Raw genomic sequence first — 25827 nt, 5'->3', positions numbered from 1 at the left:
TCTCTCTACTTAAGACTTAGTGTGGTGGCTCTTCATTTTTTTCAATAAAATATATTTTCTACTGTTGCTAGTTTATTTTTGCACACTGTTATCGGTGCTACTGCCACCCTTTTGCTGAGATGAGGCAATATCACACCTGAGCCTTATGATGTAAAAGATGACTGGGATTACATATGCTAAAAAACATAAAATAATTGTGAAATGCACTAATGTAACGGTTCCTGACTTGGAGCGAGTGCCCCCCCCCCCCCCTTTTTTTTTTTGGGGGGGGGGGGGGGGGGGGGGGGGCGTACACCCATTACGCCTCACCTGGACCGGCCCCTATATTATAGAAGACTTTCATGCCCAAAATCAAAATGCTTGCTTGGGTCTGATTTTCATTAGTCCTCTTGGTGCTCGGTTGCACACAAGGCCATCACCAGATATTTCCATTTCTGCCTGTGTTGGGACCACTGGTGTATTTGTCCCCATGTCCAGTCTTTCTCTTTCAGTTCTTTCTCAACAGACCACCTCCAGGTTTCCTTTGGTCTTCCCTCTCTTTCCTGTCATGGTGGTGTCCATCTCATTGCTACCCTCGGGATGGCATCTGGGTGTCCAATCTAGTAACTACCGGTACATAGAGAAAAAATAGGTCAAGGTCACCATTAACTGTTCCATCAATATAACTCACACTTATCCCGGTAATATTTTTGCAAATTTCTGTTTTTTTTGTGGGGGTGTTTCAGGTAAAATCATCAAATATAATGTGTTTGTTCAGTTTCTGTAATAGGAAATAAATTTCCATACAAAATCATGCGTTCCCATGGATAATTATATGGGATTTCGACCCTTTTCGATGGAGTTATGCCCCTTTTTGTGAAATACTTGTTGGCGCAACTCCTCCTTAACTAACAGGTGGATTTCATTGAATTTTTCCATGAATTATCAGTATCTGATGTAGTTGTGCACCGGCATTTTCATTTGGGATTTCCACCCTTTTTGATGGAGTTATGCCCCTTTTTGTGAAATACTTGTCCGCGCAACTTTTTTGGGGATTTTTGTTCAAATTTTCCAACCAATCCTGCTCTTTCAGACACAATACCAAAATACTACACAGATCACTTCCTCACCACAGTTTGTCTTTCCTTGGCCAGTGACCGATTCAGGGGTTATTTAGGTTACACTATATATACGGTTTTGTGATATTATGTTTGCAGAGGTTTTTCAAATAAAAAATGATCATAATTCCAAAAGTCAAATATATGTAATATTTCATGTACACATCATATATTGTTACTGTGTATTACAATGATATTGATATTTATTGCCGTTATATTGTCTGAATGGACTTTCGTATCATTTTTATTTGCGTCCATTTTATTATCTCCCATACCACCAGATATAGTAACAGGTCTACATATCAACTAGATAACGAATTGCTTTTACATATGCAAGGGATATTTGCATTCAGATATATTTGTGGAAGTTTTGACCCTTTAACAAAAATATTATTTATCCTGCTAAATACATTGAAGGATAACTCTCAAATAAACATAACTTGGCAGAAGCAGGGTATTAGTCAGCCATCCTGGCGACAGCTCTAGTTCCAACTAAAATTTCATAGAAATTTTCCCTTGTCAGAGGTGCTTGCTTTGCATTGCCTAATAGGCTGCTACTAGTCTTACTACATGTAAAAATAAACTATTTCAAGTAGTATCCAATTTTATAGCCTCTTCAATCCTCATTTTGATCCTCCAGATAATGCCATCTATGTAGTCGAAATCTCAAAAGATGTGTTAAAATTGATTAGAAAGAAAACCTTTAATGGTTCCTGTGAAGAATGCAGAATTTTTATTTAGCATGACACTGCCTTTATAATTGGACTCAACTAAGTGGTGCTTGATACAGTGACCTGGTTGTATGGTTCCCATGGGTATAGAGCGGTCTCAGGGTAGAGTCGACAAGACAATCTTTATCACACAGGCCTGGTTATCCTCGGGAGGCTTAAAAGTGAAGTCTGGGCCTGTATTGATGAAACCATTCTCATGCTCAAACTAAGATATTGTGCTTAAATCCAATTTCTTATTCCAATGATGAATTAATAAAAAATTACATTTTGTCAATTATCTTATTCTGGTAGAATTTTGGAAAGACTTCAGATCAATGATTGTTTTTGACCGTGTGACATCATTTTAAGCTAGTTACAAGGATGAAAGTTTGAGCACAGAATCCATGCTTTAGAACAAGAACAGTATCATGAATGTAGCCCCTTATCTTACATGGATAGGAGTATATTACGAGGTGAATCTTCTTACTTCACTTAGTATGGCCTATCAAGACAGACTTCCATAAATTATATCACCACAGTACTTGAACTGTACAGTTAGACTCATGTTCAATTCTTAATACATTGTAACACCTATAAAACAAACTCCAATTCTCATTTCATGGATGTATTTCTTACAATATCATTTTTTTTTTATCTAATATAATTTTTCACTCCTAGGATTTCATCACATGTGTAAATTACTGCAGTCCATTTAATTTGATGAGAGGATCATGAAACAGGATTAAGACACAAATGAAAAACAGGTGATTTGATGCACTTTGTTAAATGTGTATTAATGTGTTGAATATGTAGTTTCATAAATTTCATACTGTATAGTTCATAATATCTGCGGGGCAATTTAAAGTTCCAATATTCGCGGTCAGCAAAGATAGTGTAAAAAAAAATTTACCAAGAATATATTAATACCATGAATGATAATCTCTGTGATTTTTTATTTACTGGTACATATAAAAAAAACATCTGTTTACTTGTTTACGGCCGAATAATGAAGATAAAACCATTCAGTATCATATTTACTTTATTTTCACAAAACACTTGTAAAACAACTCTCATCACCTAAATACTTAAGTACCTTCGTCAGCGTGAGATTTCTACCTGGCTGTGTTGCCCGAAATTTCATCCTCGCAAGCTAGTTCTGTTCGGTGCAAAGTACTAGCCCCGCTAAAATTTAACCACTACACAGTACATAAGTTTCTTTCTATCACATTACTAAACATGTATGCAAATTAATGTCAAAATAAATATAGTATGGCGGCAATTTGATGAAATGTACAGAAATTCAACAAACAGCATTCGTCCAATTCTTTTAAAATATCTCATTCATCAAACCAAACGAAGGAATATTTACGACATTAGAGACCATCTTCCCAATCATTTGTTTTAGAATAATATAACCTGATTGAGCCACATGCTTCCTCTGTACAAGGTTCTGTCTCCTGCAGTGCCAACATATTTATATGTGTCATCCATTTCCTTCATTCCATTCCATTAATAAACTTTTGTGTACATGATTACCAGTCTTCCATTCCACATACAATAATAGCTCACACTGTAACAGGGTATAAACAAGAGGCCCACAGGGCATGTGTCACTCAACTGGATATTTGTCAAAATATTCTCGTTAAATGTTACTGCAAATATTAACAAATATTTTATCTGTCTTTCAGCAACACCCTTACAATGTTGGGTCCTATCCCCCTGTCCCCATTGCAATACAACATTGAATCCTATTGTCCGAGGATACTCTATATAAAATTTGGTTTAGATCCCTTCTTCTGTACGGAACAAGAAGGATTTTAAGATGGCCTACGGTGCCTGTGACCAAAACCTTTATTCGAGTACTATGTTTCTGCTTGGCAAGGTGATACCAGAACTAGAGTCGTAAATACCATGATAGTCTTTTGGAGCAAAGAAAAGAAAAAGGAGGGAGGAATGTAGCAGAATTGAGTTGGGTTGATTGCCAATGACCAGGCGGGTTCGGGGTTCAAGTCCTGATCTGGTTGTGTGCTTTCTCTCCTGTTACAGCATAGCTACGGATCTTCCATTCCGCTTACTATTGTTTACATATCTACCAACCTGCCACTCAACTCACAATTTTGTTTACACATTTACCAACCTTCCATTCAACTCACAATATCTAATTTAGTTATAAGCTTTTATACAATGTTTCGAAGAAAAAAAAAAGGGTTCTGAGAGAAACCAGCATATGATTCTCATGTCAGTAATATTGACTAAATATAAGCTCAGCATCAGTTGTGTGGTAACAGTATAAATTTCCTTTTTTATTCTGACACAGTCAAATAGCATGCACCCTTTCTCAAAAGCTGTTCTTACAACAATATAACATCACTAAGCTGTTATCAGATAAAATTCAGGGGTAAACTAATTTAAGTTCTTTTTGTACATTCATCTGTGCCTATCTATGATTGCATTTAACTGTGCTTAAATATGTTTGTTTACAGAACACTGAGGGAATTATTGAACAATGTCAAGGCCACCTGCATGACACTTTTGTGGTCAGGTGTTTATTCACTGGACATTGTACATGTATTGAGGATCCCTGTTCTATGGTTTTTCCTATATACAGTAACCTCCCCTTTTGGATATAGATGTAGCACAGTTGTGCAAGAACACTTCCGTTAACCAAGTACCTTAGTCAGTTAATTTGAAGTATAGGGCCCATCTTTATCTTCTTACTTCAATGAAAAAGTTCCACAAAGTAATTATAAGGCTGTCTTTTCAGAAACGATTCATCAGAGCTATAGTCTTGCCAGAAAAACCGGTCTTGAATGCATTATTACAGTTTTGGCAGTGGTATAGGATCCTTAATTCTGTTTGCAAGCTTACTATTTTGGCTAATCAAACAGACAAACGTGTTATACATCATATCCACTTAGTAAACCACTCTACATTAACTTATTCACCCCTGAAATGCCATGAAAGACTATTCTAACCTTTGGATTGGAAGAGTTCAAATGTGTTGTCAGGGGTGGATAAGTTAACGAATATAACCAATTATTATTACTATCCTCTCAGTACATTTTACTATCCACAGCATTCACCAGTCTCGCACAACATACAATCTTATCACAAATTCTTTGTTTCATATCTTCATATACTTTTCAATTCCTCTTCATGTAACAAATTGGTATTGAAGTAAATGTTCTTTTTTCCATTTTTCTTTCACCTTGGTTTGTTTATTCAGCTGGTTTTGGATTTGTCTTTTGTGGAGGTTGACTTGCCTTTTTTACCTGTACGATCACTCTGTGGTGTTATCGCACCCACTTTATTTCTTGATTCATATTCTGCAATTTTATTTGACATCTTCATACCTGTTAACAGAAAGTGTATTGCAATACAGATAAAAACCAGAAAATGTCTGTAAGACATGAATACCCCCTGTCACCATGTGAAATTATTTTCCGTGTTTGATGTTTGACGGGACGGGGTGGACGTGACGGACATGGGCAACGCTATATGCACCATCATTTTATGGCGGGGGCATGAAAATATCAAATTATAATTACCTTAGAATATATCGCATTAGAGTACAAATTACATGTGCAACTAGCATTATCTGATGACACTGAGCATTACTGCAGTGTTACTGGTACATGTAAACCCTACATATGTGTCACCAATTCATTAACTGGTACACGTAAACCCTACATATGTGTCACCAGTTCAGTGACTGGTACACGCAAACCCTACATATGTGTCACCAGTTCAGTGACTGGTACACGTAAACCCTAAATATGTGACACCTGTTCAGTAACTGGTACACGTAAACCCTAAATATGTGTCACCAGTTCAGTAACTGGAACACGTAAACCCTACATATGTGTCACCAATTCAGTAACTGGTACACGTACACCCTACATATGTGTCACCAGTTCAGTAACTGGTCCACGTAAACCCTACATATGTGCCACCAGTTCAGTAACTGGTACACGTAAACCCTAAATATGTGTCACCAGTTCAGTAACTGGTCCACGTAAACCCTACATATGTGCCACCAGTTCAGTAACTGGTACACGTAAACCCTACATATGTGTCACCAATTCAGTGCAAACAACTCAATCACCATGGAAGTTAATGGCATTAACCTTGACTGATGACCATCAAAATCTAATCAGGTGTAGAACTCAACAATACCATACTACGGTGTAAATTGAATTTGTTGAAGAGTTTGTGAGATATCTTTTTACCTTTTTACTATGGATAATGATGTGGAGAACTCAATAATACCATGCAATGGTGTAAATGTTAACCAAGGGTGAACTCTTCCTGTGACCTTTGACCCTTTGACATTGACTGATGACCATCAAAATCTAACCAGACATAGAGCTAATTGTGTTCAGGGGTTCATGCGTCCTCAATGGTGTTACGCACACTTACGCTTTCTGAACCCCTGGAATATGTCATTGCAAATTTAAAAGCTTGCAGTAAGCCATTTGATAGGTCTCCGGTAGATAACTGACCAATTGCAAGGCTGATACATGGCCTTTGAAGATTTCAAGGGGGTGACACCAGACTTCAATTTTACCATTACACGACCACGAGATTCTTTTGATGTACATCAAAGGATCAAACAGGTCTTCTTGTATATCATCCACAAGGTGGCAGACACAGAGTCTTCGATTTTTTCATAAGTGTAAGGGAGCATAAGCGCTGAAGGATTGTGGATGGGGTTCAGGAGATATTATCTTGTATATAAACTTTTTACTACAGAAGTATGGACGCACTAACATAACAATTATGACATATGATAGAATTGTGCTAAATAAATAGATTTAATGATAATAATAATAATTTGAGGTTTTTATATATGGCTTTATCACAACCTAGTTCTTAGGTCGTCTCAAAGTGGTTCATAAATTATTATCCGTGGTTATAGGGCCTTTGTCTTGACAATATCTTTGTCAACTCCCTGTGGAGCATACAGCCAGTATTGCCATTTCACAGCTCACAGCTAGCATTCTACAATTCTAGCACTGCCCAACCAAATACTCATTTACAGCTGAGTGGACTGGAACAAGCAGAGTAAAGTATCTTGCTCAAAGACAGAACACTGTGACGTGACTCGAACCCACAACCCTTCAGTCACGAGCCTGGCATCCTACCACTAGACTGCCTTGCCTCCCAATAATGAATACATATTTCATGAAATTCATATATCTTAACTGCCAAAAGGAAAATGCTTGTCTACACTTGGTTTGGTTGTGTTATAGATATAGACTCTGACCTTGTGTAAATGTTTCCATAAATCCTCTCTTGTCCAGTGGCATGTCTCCAGGCTGTTCAGTTACTTTTATTATTTTCCTCTCAGGTATTTTGAAAAACCTCCTGACAGGTTGTATTTTGAAGAACAGACTCAACACAAGGGAAAAACAGTTTGATGTAAACCAGTAAAAACACAGTGCCTGAAAAAAACAAAAACACAATTATTCAACTTAAAACTTTGACTAAGATATCAACTTAAACCCTCTGAAAAGCATGCTTCCTGAAAAATCTTGAATTCCAAGTCAATTTGTTTGCAATCTCCATGGTAGAATTCAGACATTGATATATCAAAGTAAGCTTTTATTGATTTGCACAGGTATATAGTATGGCAACATAATTAGAGGTTTCAGCCACAAAGTATTATTATACCCACATACGCCATTCGCAAATTAACACTTTGCTTTTCTCCCACCATCATGTAATTTGTCAATTCATTTGCCCAGTTACAGGACAGGATCTAATCTTGATGATAACTGGCAAAACTCAATAAAATTTCGGTATTTTGATGTTCCACTTCATTCCTCAAGTTTTTGAGGTATCTGTCATTTTCTTTAAACTTTCATGTCCCTCCAGCGATATTTTTCAAGGTATGCCATTTCATAAAGCAAAGTTCTAGTGATATTTTGAGGGCTTTTCTCTTTCACTTTAAATAAAGCTCCAATTAAGGACTTAAGACTACCTCTTAACTTTAGTTTTTTTTCAAAGTCTGACCCTTGTAATCATGAACTGTTTTATTTTCTATGCTAGAAAAAAACCCAAAGTAAGTGAAGGTTCACATATATATACCCCACCACCCCAACAATGTGGTAAAGTTTTAACCTTTGACCCTTTAAGGATCCCTTTGCCAAAAACTATAACTAAGTGTTGGAAACCGTTTTAACAGCATGACTACAGCTTTGATAAATTATTTCTGAAAAGAAAACCATACCTAATGGGACATTTTTAAGAGAAAATAAAGATGAAATAAATAAAATATATTCAACAGTTGTGTTTTGAGTGTAACAAAGTTGGGCTATACCAGGATTCCAACTCCAGACTTCAGATTGTTATACTATCACTCTAACCAAATGAGCTACCTGTACGTCGGAATGTTATACTATCACTCTAACCTTGGGGTACTGAATCAGATGGGCACAGATGGGGTACTGTATCAGATGGACACAGATGGGGTACTGAATCGGGTACTGAATCAGATGGGCACAGATGGGGTACTGTATCAGATGGACACAGATGGGATACTGTACCAGATGGACACAGATGGGGTACTGTATCGGGTACTGTATCAGATGGACACAGATGGGGTACTATATCGGGTACTGAATCAGATGGACCCAGATGGAGTACTGTATCAGATGGACACAGATGGAGTACTGTATCAAATGGACACAGATGGGGTACTGTATCAGATGGACACAGATGGGGTACTATATCGGGTACTGAATCAGATGGACACAGATGGAGTACTGAATCAGATGGACACAGATGGAGTACTGTATCAGATGGACACAGATGGGGGACTGTATCAGATGGACACAGATGGGGTACTGTATTGGGTACTGAACCAGATGGACACAGATGGGGTACTGTATCGGGTACGGTATCAGATGGACACAGATGGGGTACTGTATCGGATGGACACAGATGGAGTACTGTATCAGATGGACACAGATTGGGTACTGTATCGGGTACTGAATCAGATGGACACAGATGAAGTACTGTATCAGATGGACACAGATGGGGTACTGCATCAGGTACGGTATCAGATGGACACAGATGGGGTACTGTATCGGATGGACACAGATGGAGTACTGTATCAGATGGACACAGATGGGGGACTGTATCAGATGGACACAGATGGGGTACTGTATTGGGTACTGAATCAGATGGACACAGATGGGGTACTGTATCGGGTACTGTATCAGATGGACCCAGATGGGGTACTGTATCAGATGGACACAGATGGGATACTGTACCAGATGGACACAGATGGGGTACTGTATCGGGTACTGTATCAGATGGACCCAGATGGGGTACTGTATTGGGTACTGAATCAGATGGACACAGATGGGGTACTGTATCAGATGGACACATATGGGGTACCGTATCAGATGGACACAGATGGGGTACTGTATCAGGTGGACACAGATGGGGTACTGTATCAGGTACGGTATCAGATGGACACAGATGGAGTACTGTATCAAATGGACACAGATGGGGTACTGTATCAGATGGACACAGTTGGGGTACTGTATCAGATGGACACAGATGGGGTGCTGTATCAGATGGACACAGATGGAGTACTGTATCGGGTACTGTATCAGATGGACACAGATGGTGTACTGTATCGGGTACTGTATCAGATGGACACAGATGGGGTACTATATCAGATGGACACAGATGGGGTACTGTATCAGGTGGACACAGATGGGGTACTGTATCAGGTACGGTATCAGATGGACACAGATGGAGTACTGTATCAGTTGGACACAGATGGAGTACTGTATCAGATGGACACAGATGGGGTACTGTTTCAGATGGACACAGATGGGGTACTGTATCAGATGGACACAGTTGGGGTACTGTATCAGATGGACACAGATGGGGTGCTGTATCAGATGGACACAGATGGAGTACTGTATCAAATGGACACAGATGGGGTACTGTATCAGATGGACACATATGGGGTACTGTATCAGATGGACACAGATGGGGTACTGTTTCAGATGGACACAGATGGGGTACTGTATCAGATGGGCACAGATGGGGTACTGTATCAGGTACGGTATCAGATGGACATAGATGGGGTACTGTATCAGATGGACACAGATGGTGTACTGTATCAGGTACGGTATCAGATGGACACAGATGGAGTACTGTATCAAATGGACACAGATGGGGTACTGTATCAGATGGACACATATGGGGTACTGTATCAGATGGACACAGATGGGGTGCTGTATCAGATGGACACAGATGGAGTACTGTATCAAATGGACACAGATGGGGTACTGTATCAGATGGACACATATGGGGTACTGTATCAGATGGACACAGATGGGGTACTGTATCAGGTACGGTATCAGATGGACACAGATGGGGTACTGTATCAGATGGACACAGATGGGGTACTGTATCAGATGGACACATATGGGGTACTGTATCAGATGGACACATATGGGGTACTGTATCAGGGGTACTGTATCAGATGGACACAGGTGGGGTACTGTATCAGATGGACACAGATGGGGTACTGTATCAGATGAACACAGGTATGGTTCTGTATCAGATGAACATAGGTGGGGAGCTGTAGAAGAGTTGACTTACCGCAGGGAACTTGGCAATGCAGACTAAAGTAATTAAGGGTAAAATCCTTATTACTTGTTTTATCTTTTTACCTGATGCATCTAATTTTACACCAGTATCAGCTCCAATCTGCAAAACAAACAAAATACTGAAATTCCATTAAAATCATCATCATTATCATCATCATCATCATCATCATCATCATCATCATCAACATCGTAACCATCACCAACAGCCGTTACACAGAAATGAAAAGTATTGTGACCTATGACAATGACACAAATATAAATAGAAGAGTTCAATGGGCCTGAATCGCTCACCTGGTATTAATCTTACATCAGTTACCTTCAAAGTGGACCAAGAAGGAGCGTATTAAAATTGAGCAACAGGCAAAATATCATCACCCTAGGCCTTTTGGTTATGAAAAGAAATTGGTTATTGATACATTTGATTCCTGTGACCAAGACAGTCGTTAAAAGTAACTGATTTTATAGTCCGTCATCCCAGTAAATGCTACCAGCCAAGTATCATTACACAGGGGATTTGGGTTATTGAGAAGATATTGTGTTCAGATTATTTTTTTATTTGACCTCTATCACCTTGAAAGAGGGTCTATGCCATTCATTGGAACAACTTTGGTAGCCCTTCATCCTAGCATGCTACTGGACAAATATCATCAAATGTATTATTTGAATATACTGTACAGTTTATCAAAGTCATTTTCATTCATAAACTTTGTTGCACTCAATCCCAGGAAAAAACACCAGTCTAGTATCATGATATCAGGCCTTTCCATTCTTCAGAAGAACTCATTTATGACATGACTGTTCCTTCTTGAAGATATATCAAGGTTATCTTTATTCACAAACTTTGTTGCAATCAATCGCATGAAGCTACCAGTCTTTTATTATGATTCTACGCCTTTCCATCGTTCAGAAAAAGTCATTCAAAGTTTTTGACGTAGAATAGTAGCAAAGCAATCATCAGATCTTTCAAGAGCCAATTGGCAACAAATTAAATTCAAGTTGACATATTTCATTACTAGAATTCTGTTACATGAAGGATCCTTTATTATATCACAGACATTATAAGAGGGATGAGGTGTTATAATTTAAAGATTGGATGGGAAATGGTACCTCAATTATCAATAATAACGTGGAGGCAGTGAGAATGGGCAGGAGAAACACTGGGTCTGGCACAGTAATGTTTGTCATCCACCATATCCCCTCTGTTTTCATACTCTCCACTGGTAGATTGGTCATTCCTCTCAGGCCTGTGAACACTGTCATAAATACAGGCCCCTACAACATAGTTACACATACCTCTTAAGTACAAACACACCGACAATGCATCTGTAGCACTCACCGGATCAAAACATCTGTATTAATAGTGAAACATTACACACAGTTTAATTAATAGTTTAACATAATGTACAGTTTAAACTGAAAAGGGGAGATAAATGTTGAAAACCTATCAGTGGTAACTTCTTGAACATTTCTCTCCTACTGCTCAAAGACCTATTATTTTAACTAACTTGAAATTATATGATACTAAATATGATATGAATCACTAACCCTTATCTAACGAGCCCATTTAGAGGTCGCATACAAGTTACCCTGAGGTCAAGAGTTTAATTAGCCCATGCCTACCAAATCACCAGGGCCGTTTTCGTTTAAATGGTTGAACCAGTTGGACCAAAGTTGTTCGTTTATTAAATAGGTCGGACCTAGTAATCTGATGCTGCTTTAAGGCAAGCCTTGACAAAGCCTTGTAAGGCCTGCTTAAACATTTACAGGTCCGCCAGGATTTATACCCGAAAATGTTACATTTAAAGACGGACAAACCGGTTGTTCCGCATAAAGGAACAGGCCCTTGGGTTCCAACTCTGTCTGGGTCATTTGGGGCTTGTTAAACACTCCATACCTAGAAATGGCCTGGAGCTTGTAAAATATACCAAATTTCATACAACCTTAAAAATAGACATTCTAGAGAAGATGAACATCAAAATGTTTCACTTATTTCAGAGAACAAAAAGTACTACCCTATTTCAAACCTGGTTATATTCTAGTTACACTAATATAACAAGTAAATAACAGGCCAGCTTGTTTTTTTTAATTAATCTAGAAAAAATGCAATAGCAAAATTGAACAGATAATTTGTATAAATTGAAACAATCAACAGTTACATACCTGGGCAAATAGCACAGCAAAATTTTTGAGAGGATTGCAATTTTCTGTTTTCATGCAATCTTTCAATTCCTGATGACATTTCAGTACTGAAAGTAAAATATAGTTTCATTTACAATAGAAAAATAGGCCAATGGCCATGTGGACTTGCAAATATTTTCTAGACATATGAACTGAATATAGTTTAAAAGTTTACAGTTATCTGTAAACAAAAAAGTGCCTCTGGAGTAGAAGGCATATTGGTCAATTATGTAGTTAAATAATTAAGATATAATGAATGTATAAGCATGTATTATGGGGGAATATATAACAAGGGTGAGGAAATGTTGGAAATATAATAAACGAAGACTTCTTACAGTTTTTTGTTTGTTTGTTTGTGTTAAACGGCCTATTGACGACAACTGTGGTCATTTAGGGCCATGGTGATTTATTTATTTATTTATTTAATTCAACAAACATGAGAGAAGCGAAGATAAAATCTGATAAAATGCATATTTTAAAAGCATTAGCATTTTATGTGTAAATAATTAAAATCAAAGGGGTTAAAATGACAAGAGGCCCAAGAGGGCCTGTATCGCTCACCTGAATATTTAAGCAGTCATAGCAAAATATTCTCATTAAATATTATATTGCACTGAAAATAATTCCCTCGCAAACTTTGTTGGCTCCATCTGTTGAAACTACCAGCAAAATATTATTATAAGATTCTATGCTTTTTGATTCTTCTTCAGAAATTGCTTGACATATTTTTCCCTGTGATCTTGTAAGTAGGTCAATGTCATTTTCCTTCTCAAATTGGTTAGCTCTATTCCAAAAAGCTACCAGCCAAATCTTATGAATCCATTCCTTTTAGTTCTCAAGAACAAATCCATTAAAATGTTGTTGACCTCTGTGACCTCTAAAGTAGGTTGAGGTCATTTTCATTTGCAAACTTTGGTGAGCTCTATCCCGGGAAGTCACCAGCCAAATATTATAATTTTATGCCTTTTAATTCTTCAGAAGAAGCTGTTTGAACTGTTTGACATATTTGAACGCTGTGACCTTGAAAGTAGGTCAAGGTCATTTTCATTCGCAAACTTTGTTTGGCTCTTTCCCAGGAAGCCACCTGCCAAATATTAAGATTTTATAACTACCAGTTCTTCAGAAGAAGTCGTTTAAAGTGTTTGACATATCTGCCTCATGTGACCTTAAAAGAAGGTCAAGGTCATTTTCATTCTCAAACTTTGTTCGGCTCTTTCCTAGGAAGCTACAAGCCAAATATAGAGATTATATACCTTTCAGTTCTTCAGAAGAAGTCGTTTGAAGTGTTTGACACATTTGACCCCTGTGACCTTGAAAGTGGGTCAAGGTCATTTTCATTCTCAAACTTTGTTGGGCTCCATCCTAGGAAGCTATCAGCCAAATATGAAGATACTATACCTTTTAGTTCTTTAGAAGAAGTCGTTTGAAGTTTTTGACATATTTGACCCCTGTGACCTTGAAAACAGGTCAAGGTCATTTTCGTTCTCAATCTTTGTAGGGCTCCTACCAACGAAGCTTTCAGCCAAATATCATGACTCTAGGCCTGTCCGTTCTTCAGAAGAAGTTGTTTAAAGGAAAAGTTGACTGACGAGGACGGACGGAGGACGGACGGAGGACGGACGCCGCGCCACGGCATAAGCTCACCTGGCACTTTGTGCCAGGTGAGCTAATAAAAAAAGATAATTAATAGATTATATGAAATACTAGTATGTGATATATGCATAACATCAAAGAGGGTAGGTGGGTTAAAAGACATCAGAGTCTATAGAATAGACCGATGTCTTTCAAATGGTTAAATAATGCCTTTGAGTCCACGGAACTGAAAAGAGTTTTAATATCCGGGACTCTAGTGTAATTATCACGAATGTGTTTAAAATCTGAACATTCTATTAAAAAATGTTCCACTGTAAATGGAGTGTCACAAGAAGGATTTTGAAGAAATTGCTCTATTTCCCCTATTCGGCCCCGCCCCTCTGCACCCAGGGGGGGCCACGCTCACTGTTTATACCAAATTGAGTCCCCTTGGCCCAAGGATACTCCAAACTAAATTAGAATAAAATCCCTTAATTCCTATGGTAGAAGAAAGATTTAAAAGGTTTTACCTCTATTTCCCCTATTCTGCCCTGCCCCTTTGCCTCCAGGGTAGGACGATAGTTGTTGGGGTCAGTAGCATCCTTTCCCGGTTTTGGGATAGGTATAATTGTGGAGTTCATCCACGAATCTGCAATTTTTCGGAAGCGTAAACTTGGTTGAATATGTAAAGAAGGCATCTTAGTGACGAATCCGGTAGGTGTTTGAGAAATTGATGTGGAATATCATCTGGACCTGAAGCAGGGTCCTGTGATTTTCCAAGCGAATTAACAAGTTCTGGCAGGGTAAATGGTTCATTGTAACTTTCTTTGTTTGGTGATTTGAAATTTAGCCATTTCTTTTGTTGTTTTTTCTTTAAAGACTGGAATTTTTGGGAGTGGTTTAAAGGGAATGAGTTTTTAGGAATGTTTTTTGTAAATGCATCAGCAATTTTAGACTTTGAAGAAAAACAAGAGGCCCAATTGGCCTGCATCACTCACCTGGTATAAAACTCACACTTGTAACCTTAAAAGTGATCTAAAATAAAGCTACAGGCAAAATATCAGTACTTATGATTCAAATTCATTCAAAAGACCCTGTTATTTTTTTTTAAAACGTTTCACCCCTGTGATTGAAAGTCAAACAAAGTCATTATGTTGAACACATTGTTTAGCCTTTCATCTCAGGATGAAACTTGCAAAGTATAAACATCCTGGGACCCATGGTTATTCATAAGAGGTTGTTTAAAGATTTTAAACAAATTTGACCCCTGTGACCTTGAATATAAGTCAAAGTCATTCACTTTAACAAACATAGTAGTCCTTGATCCTAGCATATGCTACAGACTAAATATCAAAATCCTGAGCCTTTTGGTTATTCAGAACAAGTTGTTGAAATATTTTGAACATATTTGCTCCTTGTGACCTTGAATATGATTCAGGTCATACATTTAAACAAAATTGGTAGCCCTTGATCCTAGTATGCTACTGATTAAATATGTTCACCCTAGGCATTTTGGTTATTCAGAAGAAGTTGTTTAAAGTTTTTAACATATTTGACCCTGTGACCTTGAATATGGGTGAAGGTCATTTATTTGAACAAACTTTGTAGCCCTTTATCTCAGCATGCTACTGGCCAAATATCATCACCCTGGGCATTTTGGTTATTCAGCAGAAGTTGATTAAAGTTTTAAACATATTTGACCCCTGTGACCTTCAATATGGGTGAAGGTCATTCATTTGAACAAACTTTGTAGCCCTTTATCTCAGCATGCTACTGGCCAAATATCATTACCCTGGGCATTTTGGTTATTCTTTTTCCAACTTATTTTCTGAATCATATCCCATACTTTTTTGAAGGATACATATTCTCTCCAGCTGTTGTCAGAGGGGCCAGACCCTCCGTTTATACAAACTTGAGGCTATGTCCAAAGATGCTCTAAAACAAATTTGGTCAAAATCCTTCTATTGGTTGAGAATAAGAAGATTTTTAAATATTTACCTATTTTCCCCTTATTTGGACCCGCCCCTCTACCCCCAGGGGGACCATACCCTCTGTTTATACAAAACTGAGAACCCTTTGGCAAATGATGCTCCAGACCAAATTTGGTCAAAATCCTCTTAGCCATTAAGGACTAGTAGCGTTGTTAAGGTTGTTAAGAAAAAGTTGAAAGGCACGGGATACTGCGCCACGGCATAAGCTCACCTGGCCCAAATGGCCAGGTGAAATAATTTCATAACAATGAGTGAAAGTTTAAATTCCTAGAAAAATGGAACATTTTTCCAAACATGTTTTCCCCAGATTTCAGACTTGCGAAAACCATGGTAAACACATCGAAAACCAAAAAAAAAAAAAAAAACGCAAATGGCGATATGGCTGGATTGCTACAGTACATTTTCATGCATCACATGTGATAAGCATCTTTAGATACATAAGCCATGTAAGTTTAGTTGATGTACAACAAGTAGTTACTAAGTAACTGACCTTAACCAATCTTTTTAACCTGGTCACTGAAGCAGCAAATATAGGTCAGAAACAGCATTCGAAGCATCGCATGTGATAAGCATCCTTAGATACATAAGCCATGCAAGTTTAGTTTAATGTACAACAAGTTATTACTTGGTAAGTGACCTAAACCAATCTTCATAACCATAGTGCAGATTGGGCCTGACCTCAACCAGTCTTCTTAACCTGGTCAGTCAGGCAGACATGTAGGTCAGAAGCAGCATCCGAAGCATTGCATGTGATAAGCATCCTTCGATACATAAGCCATGCAAGTTAAGTTGATGTGGGATCAATTATCATATCTTGGAAACTGAGCTTAACCCTTCATCTTAACCTTAGTGCAGACGGACGGACGAGAATCGCCAATCTATAAGCACTGATTGCGTTGCAATCCGGCCAAAATGCAAAAAAAAAAAAACCAACATTATCTTTAACAAAGGACTCCAAATTAGGCCCCCACAGATAGGATTTTATTTCTCAAAACCTGTTTTAAATTAAATATCATCTACTCAGAAACAGAAATACCCACATTTAAACAAAGGTCAATCTGGCAGATTACACATGTACTGAGTACAAAAATAGACTACATGAAAAGCTAGCTTTTGTTGTGTAGACACAGTTTTGAAAATGGCCAAAACTGCACTCACAAACCAAATGCAACCATTTTTCTTGAAATATCACGAGTCCCACATTGTCCTCTTCATCTTGTAAATATCAGTGCTAATCAGTTTTGTAAATATCAGTGCTAATTAGTTTTTGAAATTTTGATACTTTTACTGTCTACTGCTACCTCAGCCCCCTTTAGGGTCAGCTCCTTCTCGCATAAAACTTTCATCCTCATCATTTTCAGATTGTTCCATAGAATGTTGGTGAGAATCCACTGGTTACTACAGTCCAGAGGAGGTGCCATTTTTGAGGATTTCGCATTCCGAGAATAGATTCTTTACTCCAACCACAAGCTGGTAACTTTCAAGTTTTATTAAAATCTGACCGAAAGTTTCCAAGGAGAGGTTTAAACTAAGATTATTTACGGATGAAATATTAAGACAGACAAAAGGCAATCACAATAGGTCACCTGTATTCTCTAACCAGTTTGAACTATCCCATTTCCTTGAGAGAACCTAGGCATAGGGTAAGTAATTAACAACAAGACAAATCATGAAGTGGGGAAAAAAAATAAAAAATGAATAGTTGGACAAATTGGGAGGACATGATCGTTTTACAGGAATCATCGTCAATAACATACAGACCTTGAAGTGTTAATAACATACAGACCTTGAAGTGTTAATAACATACAGACCTTGAAGTGTTTATAACATACAGACCTTGAAGTGTTAATAACATACAGACCTTGAAGTGTTAATAACATACAGACCTTGAAGTATTAATAACATACAGACCTAGAAGTGAATTCCCTCCTTGTTGTGCTCTGTGCAGCTTGTCGTTGATTGCAGCAATTTTTGGAGCAGCATTTTGGGTTCTCACACCATTTCTTTGTACCAAGACATTCAGTGGAAACATTGCAAGCCTTAAAGCTATTGTAACTGAAATAAAAACCAACAACTGTTTTAGAATGAATGTTGTTCACTAAACTGTGCACCCATGCTACCATGTGGTAAGTGTCAGTAACAGAAAACCATAAGACAAGGCACTATACTGTGCACCCATGCTACCGTGTGGTAAGTATGTAACAAAAGACCATAAGACAAGGCACTATACTGTGTACCCATGCTACCATGTGGTAAGTGTCAGTAACAGAAGACCATAAGACAATGCACTATACTGTGCACCCATGCTACCATGTGGTAAGTATGTAACAAAAGACCATAAGACAAGGCACTATACTGTGTACCCATGCTACCATGTGGTAAGTGTCAGTAACAGAAGTCCATAAGACAAGGCACTATACTGTGTACCCATGCTACCATGTGGTAAGTGTCAGTAACAGAAGTCCATAAGACAAGGCACTATACTGTGTACCCATGCTACAATGTGGTAAGTGTCAGTAACAGACGACCATAAGACAAGGCACTATACTGTGTACCCATGCTACCATGTGGTAAGTGTCAGTAACAGACGACCATAAGACAAGGCACTATACTGTGTACCCATGCTACAATGTGGTAAGTGTCAGTAACAGACGACCATAAGACAAGGCACTATACTGTGTACCCATGCTACCATGTGGTAAGTGTCAGTAACAGAAGTCCATAAGACAAGGCACTATACTGTGTACCCATGCTACAATGTGGTAAGTGTCAGTAACAGACGACCATAAGACAAGGCACTATACTGTGTACCCATGCTACCATGTGGTAAGTGTCAGTAACAGAAAACCATAAGACAAGGCACTATACTGTGCACCCATGCTACCATGTGGTAAGTGTCAGCACCAGAAGACCATAAGACAAGGCACTATACTGGGCACCCATGCTACCATGTGGTAAGTGTCAGCACCAGAAGACCATAAGACAAGGCACTATACTGGGCACCCATGCTACCATGTGGTAAGTGTCAGTAACAGAAGTCCATAAGACAAGGCACTATACTGTGTACCCATGCTACCATGTGGTAAGTGTCAGTAACAGACGACCATAAGACAAGGCACTATACTGTGTACCCATGCTACCATGTGGTAAGTGTCAGTAACAGAAGTCCATAAGACAAGGCACTATACTGTGTACCCATGCTACCATGTGGTAAGTGTCAGTAACAGAAGACCATAAGACAATGCACTATACTGTGCACCCATGCTACCATGTGGTGAGTGTCAATAACAGAAGACAATAAGACAAGGCACTATACTGTGCACCCATGCTACCATGTGGTAAGTATGTAACAAAAGACCATAAGACAAGGCACTATACTGTGCACCCATGCTACCATGTGGTAAGTTTCAGTAACAGAAGACCATAAGACAAGTTGTTTATGAAAATTAACCTCTTAATCCTGGATCTTTTTATTTAGACAATAAGCGTCTTCAATAAGATTCATTAGTTTTAAATATGTAATATCAAAGTTAAACTTTATACACAAGTAATGTACGTATCAAACAATTCAAGACCGACTGTTCCCTTTTTCAAGCAGTGAGTGAAGCTGAGTCATAGCTTGACAAAGGGACCAGTCGCTCTTGAAACATTGCTACACGTTTCATATGTACATCGTTTGTGTATAAAGTTTAACTTTGATATAAAACAATAAGCAATTAAACGGGCCTATATTGTTCAAATGTTTCTAACTTAACAAGGCCAGAAAATAAAAATGATTCTACCACAAACGTTTTCATTATTTTACAATGGTTGTTCAATATTTATAAGATTTACAGCACCTGGACTAATGTTCAAACTTTGATCATTTGTTCGTATAGAATTTGTGAAGAAATACAGCATGAGACTAACTGTGTCTGAAGCAAGCACATAGTTCCAGCTAAAAACAAAACATTATATTCATCTGCAGTGAAAAGCCTAGCTTTGAAAATAAGAGGGCCTTATTAACTCATTGACCCCTGAAGACACATTTGAACCCTTCCAATTCAAAGGTTGGAATAGTTCATTATGAAATTTCAGGGGTGAATGAGTTAAGACCTCCATTTACATTAATGTTTTAAAAATTTAAACAGTAATGGCTGTTTTGATGTTTGGAGATCAATATTGACAGAAAAAAGTATCAAAAGCATCTTTAATTCTGAAACATATTGCACAAACAGTTTAAAAATTTACAAAAAATGTCACTTTGAACATTTTCTTTGATTACTGACAGATGTATAACTCTAAAACAAGAAAATAAAGGTGGTTGTTTGCCTTTTCTTACATGCACGACCACTAAGGAATTAGACCAGGCCCACTGGGGAAGCCAACCCCAGAGGGACTGTGTCGCTCACCTGGATATTTAAGCAATCATGGCAAAATATTCTCATTAAATCTTATACAGTTATACCTCCACCTTCTGTCCAGTGCCAATTTTGACGGTACAACAGGGGTGGCAAAACAACGGGGTTTCAGTAGGACAACCAAATGTGGTTGTTGAGTATGGTATTTATTTCACTCGAGTTAGTTAATTAGTAGCGTTTTAAAGGAAAAAGTTGACGGAAGATGGACGCACGATGCCGGATGCAGGACGCTGCGCCATGGCATAAGCTCTCTTGGCCCGAAGAAAGGTGAGCTAAAAATCCACAAGGCAGTTCAGGACTAGTAGCTATTTAAAGGAAAAGTACTCGTGATCACTTGTCCTTTGGAAAGACGAGCTAAAAGTGAGACCTACCTACAGCTATGGCTCCTACCCAGGTCAGTCCTTCCACATGAAGATATTCTAGGGCCTGCTGGTAAAGACCTGCAGGCATATTACTGCCGAGTCCCATGCTCTGCAGGGTGGGCTCGCCTAGGGCATTAAGTGGAAGCTCTACTGGATCCACATATGATGGCAAACTGGGAGGTTCGGGAATGAAGCTGTTTAGCTCTACATCCTAAAAACAAAGGTTTAAAGTGGCATGATTCCTACAATAAGTACACATCCCCACATGGGTTTCCAACAAGCCAATGCAAGCTATAGTGTGGTAATAATGAGTAGCACACAAAAAGTTGAAAAACTTGTGTTAACTTAAATACATACATAGCACAGGAATACAATTTAACACCAGGTGTAAGAATTTGACACAGAATGCAAGGTGATTGCAAGAAAGTATTGACAATAAATTATATAACTGGTTAATAAACACAATGCTGTAACAAGATAACCCTACATCTGTCCACCACACAGCTTGGAGTCCACATTTTGGATTGGTCACCAATGTAGGAGGTCTCTGGATTATTTGTTGGCTAGAGAAGCTCTACTATACAAAGTTTCCTTGTTGCCAACATTTAATCCTTATTTGTTTGCCCTTTATCTTTGTTTAAATTCAAACAGAATATACATTATTCTTTTAGAATTACAACAAATATAATGAAATGATGGAAATTATCAATGAAACGAATGTGTAGGAGGTTATTTGGTAGGCAGGTAATAAGGCAACCAACAATATTTATCTGCTTTCAGGGAAAGACTAAATACTTGGAATGTACGTAATACGCTCAGGTACCAATTCAGGTGTGCTTGTTGATGCTTCGGTGCTTTTGTGACGCTGGACTCCACAAACGCTCCATGTTAGGGCCTGACTTCTCTGAAACACATTTAGCTTAGACCTCTGAGTTTTGTTGACAAAACTAGATGACTGTGGATACTTGCAGGATGCAGCATGGAGACATCGCCTGGAGAGACCCTGTAGGATAAATAGCTTGTGTTAAAATTGTATAAATTTAACAAAATACAGTCCCAGGTGGTCTTTTTACACTATATTTACAATGTATAGCAATATTTTAGCAGTATAGGACTTCCACAGCAATTAAATAGGCAAACACACAATAACATCCCTAGTACTGCAGGATAAATCATGTCACCCTGACCAATGCTACTTTCTAAGTAGTCAGGATATTTTTTCTTCACAATCTACTATCTAGATTCTCTTGATTTCCAAATTCATTATATATGTATACTTTTACAGAGAAAAATTCATCATAAAATGCTTGTGCGTCATTCTGGATAATGTAATGTTGCACAAACCTATGCTTGTTTGTGTAATATTGTGTAATATGTTACCTGTGGACTTAAATGTAATATGTTACCTGTGGACATAAATGTAATGTTACCTGTGGACATTGTGTAATATGTTACCTGTGGACATGTATATGCATATTAGAATTGTTCTAATGAATCACTGTCTAGTTGTGTTAGTATTACACTATGACCAATCAATCACATTTGATGGAGGTTTTTGCCGAGACATTGAGATCATGTATAACTTCCCATATCTTTCCTTTGATACCGAGATTAAATAGCTTTCTGTCAAGAATATTGTGATTTACTGTGTCAAAAGCCGCCTTAGCGTCCAGCATCGCCACAAATGTATTGGATGAGGGTTTGTTGGTTATAGCTTCGCACAGAATAAGCCCAGCTCGAAGGGGAGATATCCCTCTAGTGAAGCCCCGTTGGAGCGCGTTTTGTTGTGGTTCAAATACAGGTTGGATTTTTAGAATCTGCCTCAAGTGTCTTTAGAATAACCGGAAGAATTGCAATCCCTCTATAGTTCTTGGATTCTCTCTTATTGCCCTGTTTTTGTAGATAGGAGTAAGCTGGCCCATTTTCAAACAATCTGGAACTTTCCCTTCTGCTATAAACAAGTTAAATAGAGTGACAAGTACCTCCGTAACGTTGATTCCTCCATACTCGAGATGTTCTGCCAATAAGTTGAATATATCCTCTGCCTTGTTGGTATTTAGACACGAGACTGCTTCCTCGACTATCCTGGGGATTATCATTTCATTACTGGTTGGATTTTGCCCCTGGCATATGGATTTTATTACATCAATGTCAAACTGAATATCTCCCATCCTGCAATAGTCGTTGTAATCCTTGGGCGGGTCTGGTGTAACTTATTTTCTGAAATGTTCTTGCCATCCCAGTTAGACGATGTTGGGATTACTATGTCATATTATCCACTGTCAGTTCGATAAGTGAACTACCTGATGATTTCCTTACCCGGTCTATAAGGCGGTAAAATGTTTTCCTGTCTCCCGTTCTCGCCTCCATAATCTCCCCCATATACATGTAGTCATCCCTTTTTCTTCCCATCTCCATCCTCCTCTGTCTGCGATGTTCCTTCTTGGCCTCTCTCCTTCTGTCGGCAATCGGACCCTGGAGTGGCCTATTATACTCTTTCCACAGTCTAAGGGCTGCCTTATTAGAAGCTGTAGCCTCTACAATCTTACTATTCCATAAAAGCTTTTACCTCTCTTTACCTTGGTGGTATGTGGTGCAACGCTATCTGCCGAGCTGGAGAATATGTTCAGAATTTGAAGTGCGATGACTTCTATTGAAGGGAACCCCCCAGTCTATAATTTCAAGGTTTTTTGACAGTGCCTGTTGATACCTGCCCTTGTCCATTTTCTTCCAGTTTATCCTTCTGGGATTTGCTGAAATCGCAGTAGTGGTGTTAGACAACTTTGATGTAGTGTCATAGAGTACCTCCACCATAATTGGATAATGGTCCGAAGTGTCACTGGCAAGGTCGTCAATTATGACGATTGAGGGCAGGCCACGTTCCTGACAATATGTTTGATGGACTAGGACATAGTCAATAGTAGAATTATCCCTGCCATTTGGATGCTCAAAGGTTTCTGGAATCCACACTCATTCATACATTGCTCCAGTTTCGACTGACGAGAAGAGGTTTTCATGAGATCACAGTTCATATCGTCTAGGATAAAAACATCAGGTGTACTTAAAAAATATCTTGTGATCTCCTGAAGGATGATCAAGCAGTCATCGTACATAGAATCTGAATTCTTGGAATTTCGGCATGGCATATAGACAGAAACAATAACAAGTGGGCGGGGGTTGGTCAATATAGGCAAGTCGTCTAAATTATGGGCGTCATGACCCAATATGAAAATTGTAGTAAACATGGTGGCATCAGTAGTAATACTATATTTGGCCATGCATAGAAGGATAATTGAGATAACATCGTGCGTGATCCGTCATGGCGGTCGTTTCTATTTTTTCCCCCCAAGACAGACTTAGTTGATTGGGTGAAGGGGTTTTTTCATTGGTAAGGATTCATTTTTTTAACAATAATGCAATATTTTGATACCATCGGACGACGCAATATATATAAAAAATCTTGTCGTCAGAAAGCTACGTTTTAGCAGCTAACCCTCCAGTAACTACATATAGATCATTTGTCGACACTACCGGTAGGATGTAATTTTTAGTTTTAGGGAGTTTGGACTTGAATGAGGGAGTTTTGAGGGAGATTGGTAAATTTTCATCAAAATGTGTGAGTCTCCCTTTCTAATGAGGGAGGGTTCAGTTGACAGCTATGCCCTAGGCATTAAGGCCATTTTGGTATAGAAGTACTCCTTTAACATAAGAGGACGCTGGTCGGCCTTTTTTCTATCAGATATGATTTTGCCGACTGTTACACGGCGCCTATCAAAAATATCTCGCTGTGTAAAATCTCTAACATTGTTGGTGTATATAGGGCTACATTCGCGTATCCCGGTTGAAACGGTATGTGTGGCGCAGAAATTTTCCACGATAAACCAACACACTTGGACCAATCTATCAGCAGAGCTAAAAATGCAGTTTCGGAGAATAAAAAACAATGTATCAAGAATATTATGCCCTTCTCTCACGCGTCCACTGAATTACATAACGTATCTTAAAAACTACATGTGGTTTGACATTAAGAAAGAAATAACGCAAACTGGCAATAGTCAGCATTTTAGTTTCGGCCAGGTACGTCTGGACTCCTCAATATACACGTGCCGAATTTTCCTGAGGTCAGCCTCGGTTCAGATCTGTACCTGTCGTTTTCTTTACAGGTTCAACCGTTTCAACCGCATACGCGAATGTACCCGTGAAGGTGCATCTCACTCAGTCTCACACAGGTTACAGCAATATAGAAGAATCACATGCGCTGGAAGGATTATCATTAAAATCGCTTTGCAATATCAAAATATGGACATAAATAACATTCCAGTTACCTCTGATTTCACTAAAGTTACATTTAAATTATGAGTATCTCGCAATATCAATTTTGACGTTAGCGACAGAAGTCGCACATGTCTCAAAGTCGCCATGTTAAACTCTCTAAATAATAACAATAAACCTATTCAAGGATGTTGCAATTATATTTCATAAATAAAGAACCAGTATATATATTTGAATAAAGAAACTCATAACGAAGGTCTTAAGAATATTATCAAAGGTTGCATGTCGAAAGCAATTGTTTATTTATATTTTTAGAGATTATAATATCGGAACATTCTTATGTTTTCCATTATAAATATCTAGGAACCAGAGAAGCGGCGCGTCTAATTACCCAATACTACCCAATACTACCCAATACCACCCAATACTACCCAATACCACCCAATACTACCCAATACTACCCCATACGACCAAGTTATGAACCAAATACTTCTTTATTACTGTGAAATATCACCTTTGTAGACGTTATTTACTTCCATCTGCCATATTTTATCGGGAAATATGCGATTTGGTGCCGAAAACATCACCGAATTGCCGTGACTATGACCC

The 25827-nt window shown here is 38.4% G+C and overlaps 1 protein-coding gene across 1 annotated transcript; it reads right to left on the bottom strand.

The window, feature by feature from the left end:
- Positions 1 to 2828: 2828 nt before the first annotated feature.
- On the bottom strand, positions 2829 to 25373 carry LOC110461891 (mitochondrial inner membrane protein OXA1L-like). Its single transcript, XM_021515614.1, has 9 exons — positions 25272 to 25373; positions 21770 to 21949; positions 20956 to 21157; positions 18096 to 18239; positions 12604 to 12689; positions 11551 to 11715; positions 10436 to 10543; positions 7074 to 7251; positions 2829 to 5160 (listed from the first exon to the last, which is right to left on the bottom strand). The coding sequence occupies exons 1-9, from the start codon at positions 25365 to 25367 to the stop codon at positions 5030 to 5032; spliced, it is 1290 nt and encodes a 429-aa protein (XP_021371289.1). The 5' UTR covers positions 25368 to 25373; the 3' UTR covers positions 2829 to 5029.
- Positions 25374 to 25827: the final 454 nt, after the last annotated feature.

Source organism: Mizuhopecten yessoensis, unplaced genomic scaffold, assembly GCF_002113885.1.
Source record: "Mizuhopecten yessoensis strain PY_sf001 unplaced genomic scaffold, ASM211388v2 scaffold10703, whole genome shotgun sequence".
Classification (NCBI taxonomy): Eukaryota; Metazoa; Mollusca; class Bivalvia; order Pectinida; family Pectinidae; genus Mizuhopecten; species Mizuhopecten yessoensis.
Note: the sequence above shows the minus strand (reverse complement) of the source record. Positions and strands in the feature narration are given on the sequence as shown.

Excerpts from the sequence above, each read along its gene's own strand:
- LOC110461891 (XM_021515614.1), bottom strand. The coding sequence starts at position 25,367 with ATGGCGACTTTGAGACATGTGCGACTTCTGTCGCTAACGTCAAAATTG. Across the intron at positions 12,690-18,095 it reads AGGAGGGAATTCACTTCTAG|TACTGAAATGTCATCAGGAA; the intron begins GTCTGTATGTTA and ends TTTTACTTTCAG. Across the intron at positions 5,161-7,073 it reads TATGGAAACATTTACACAAG|GTATGAAGATGTCAAATAAA; the intron begins GTCAGAGTCTAT and ends TTCTGTTAACAG.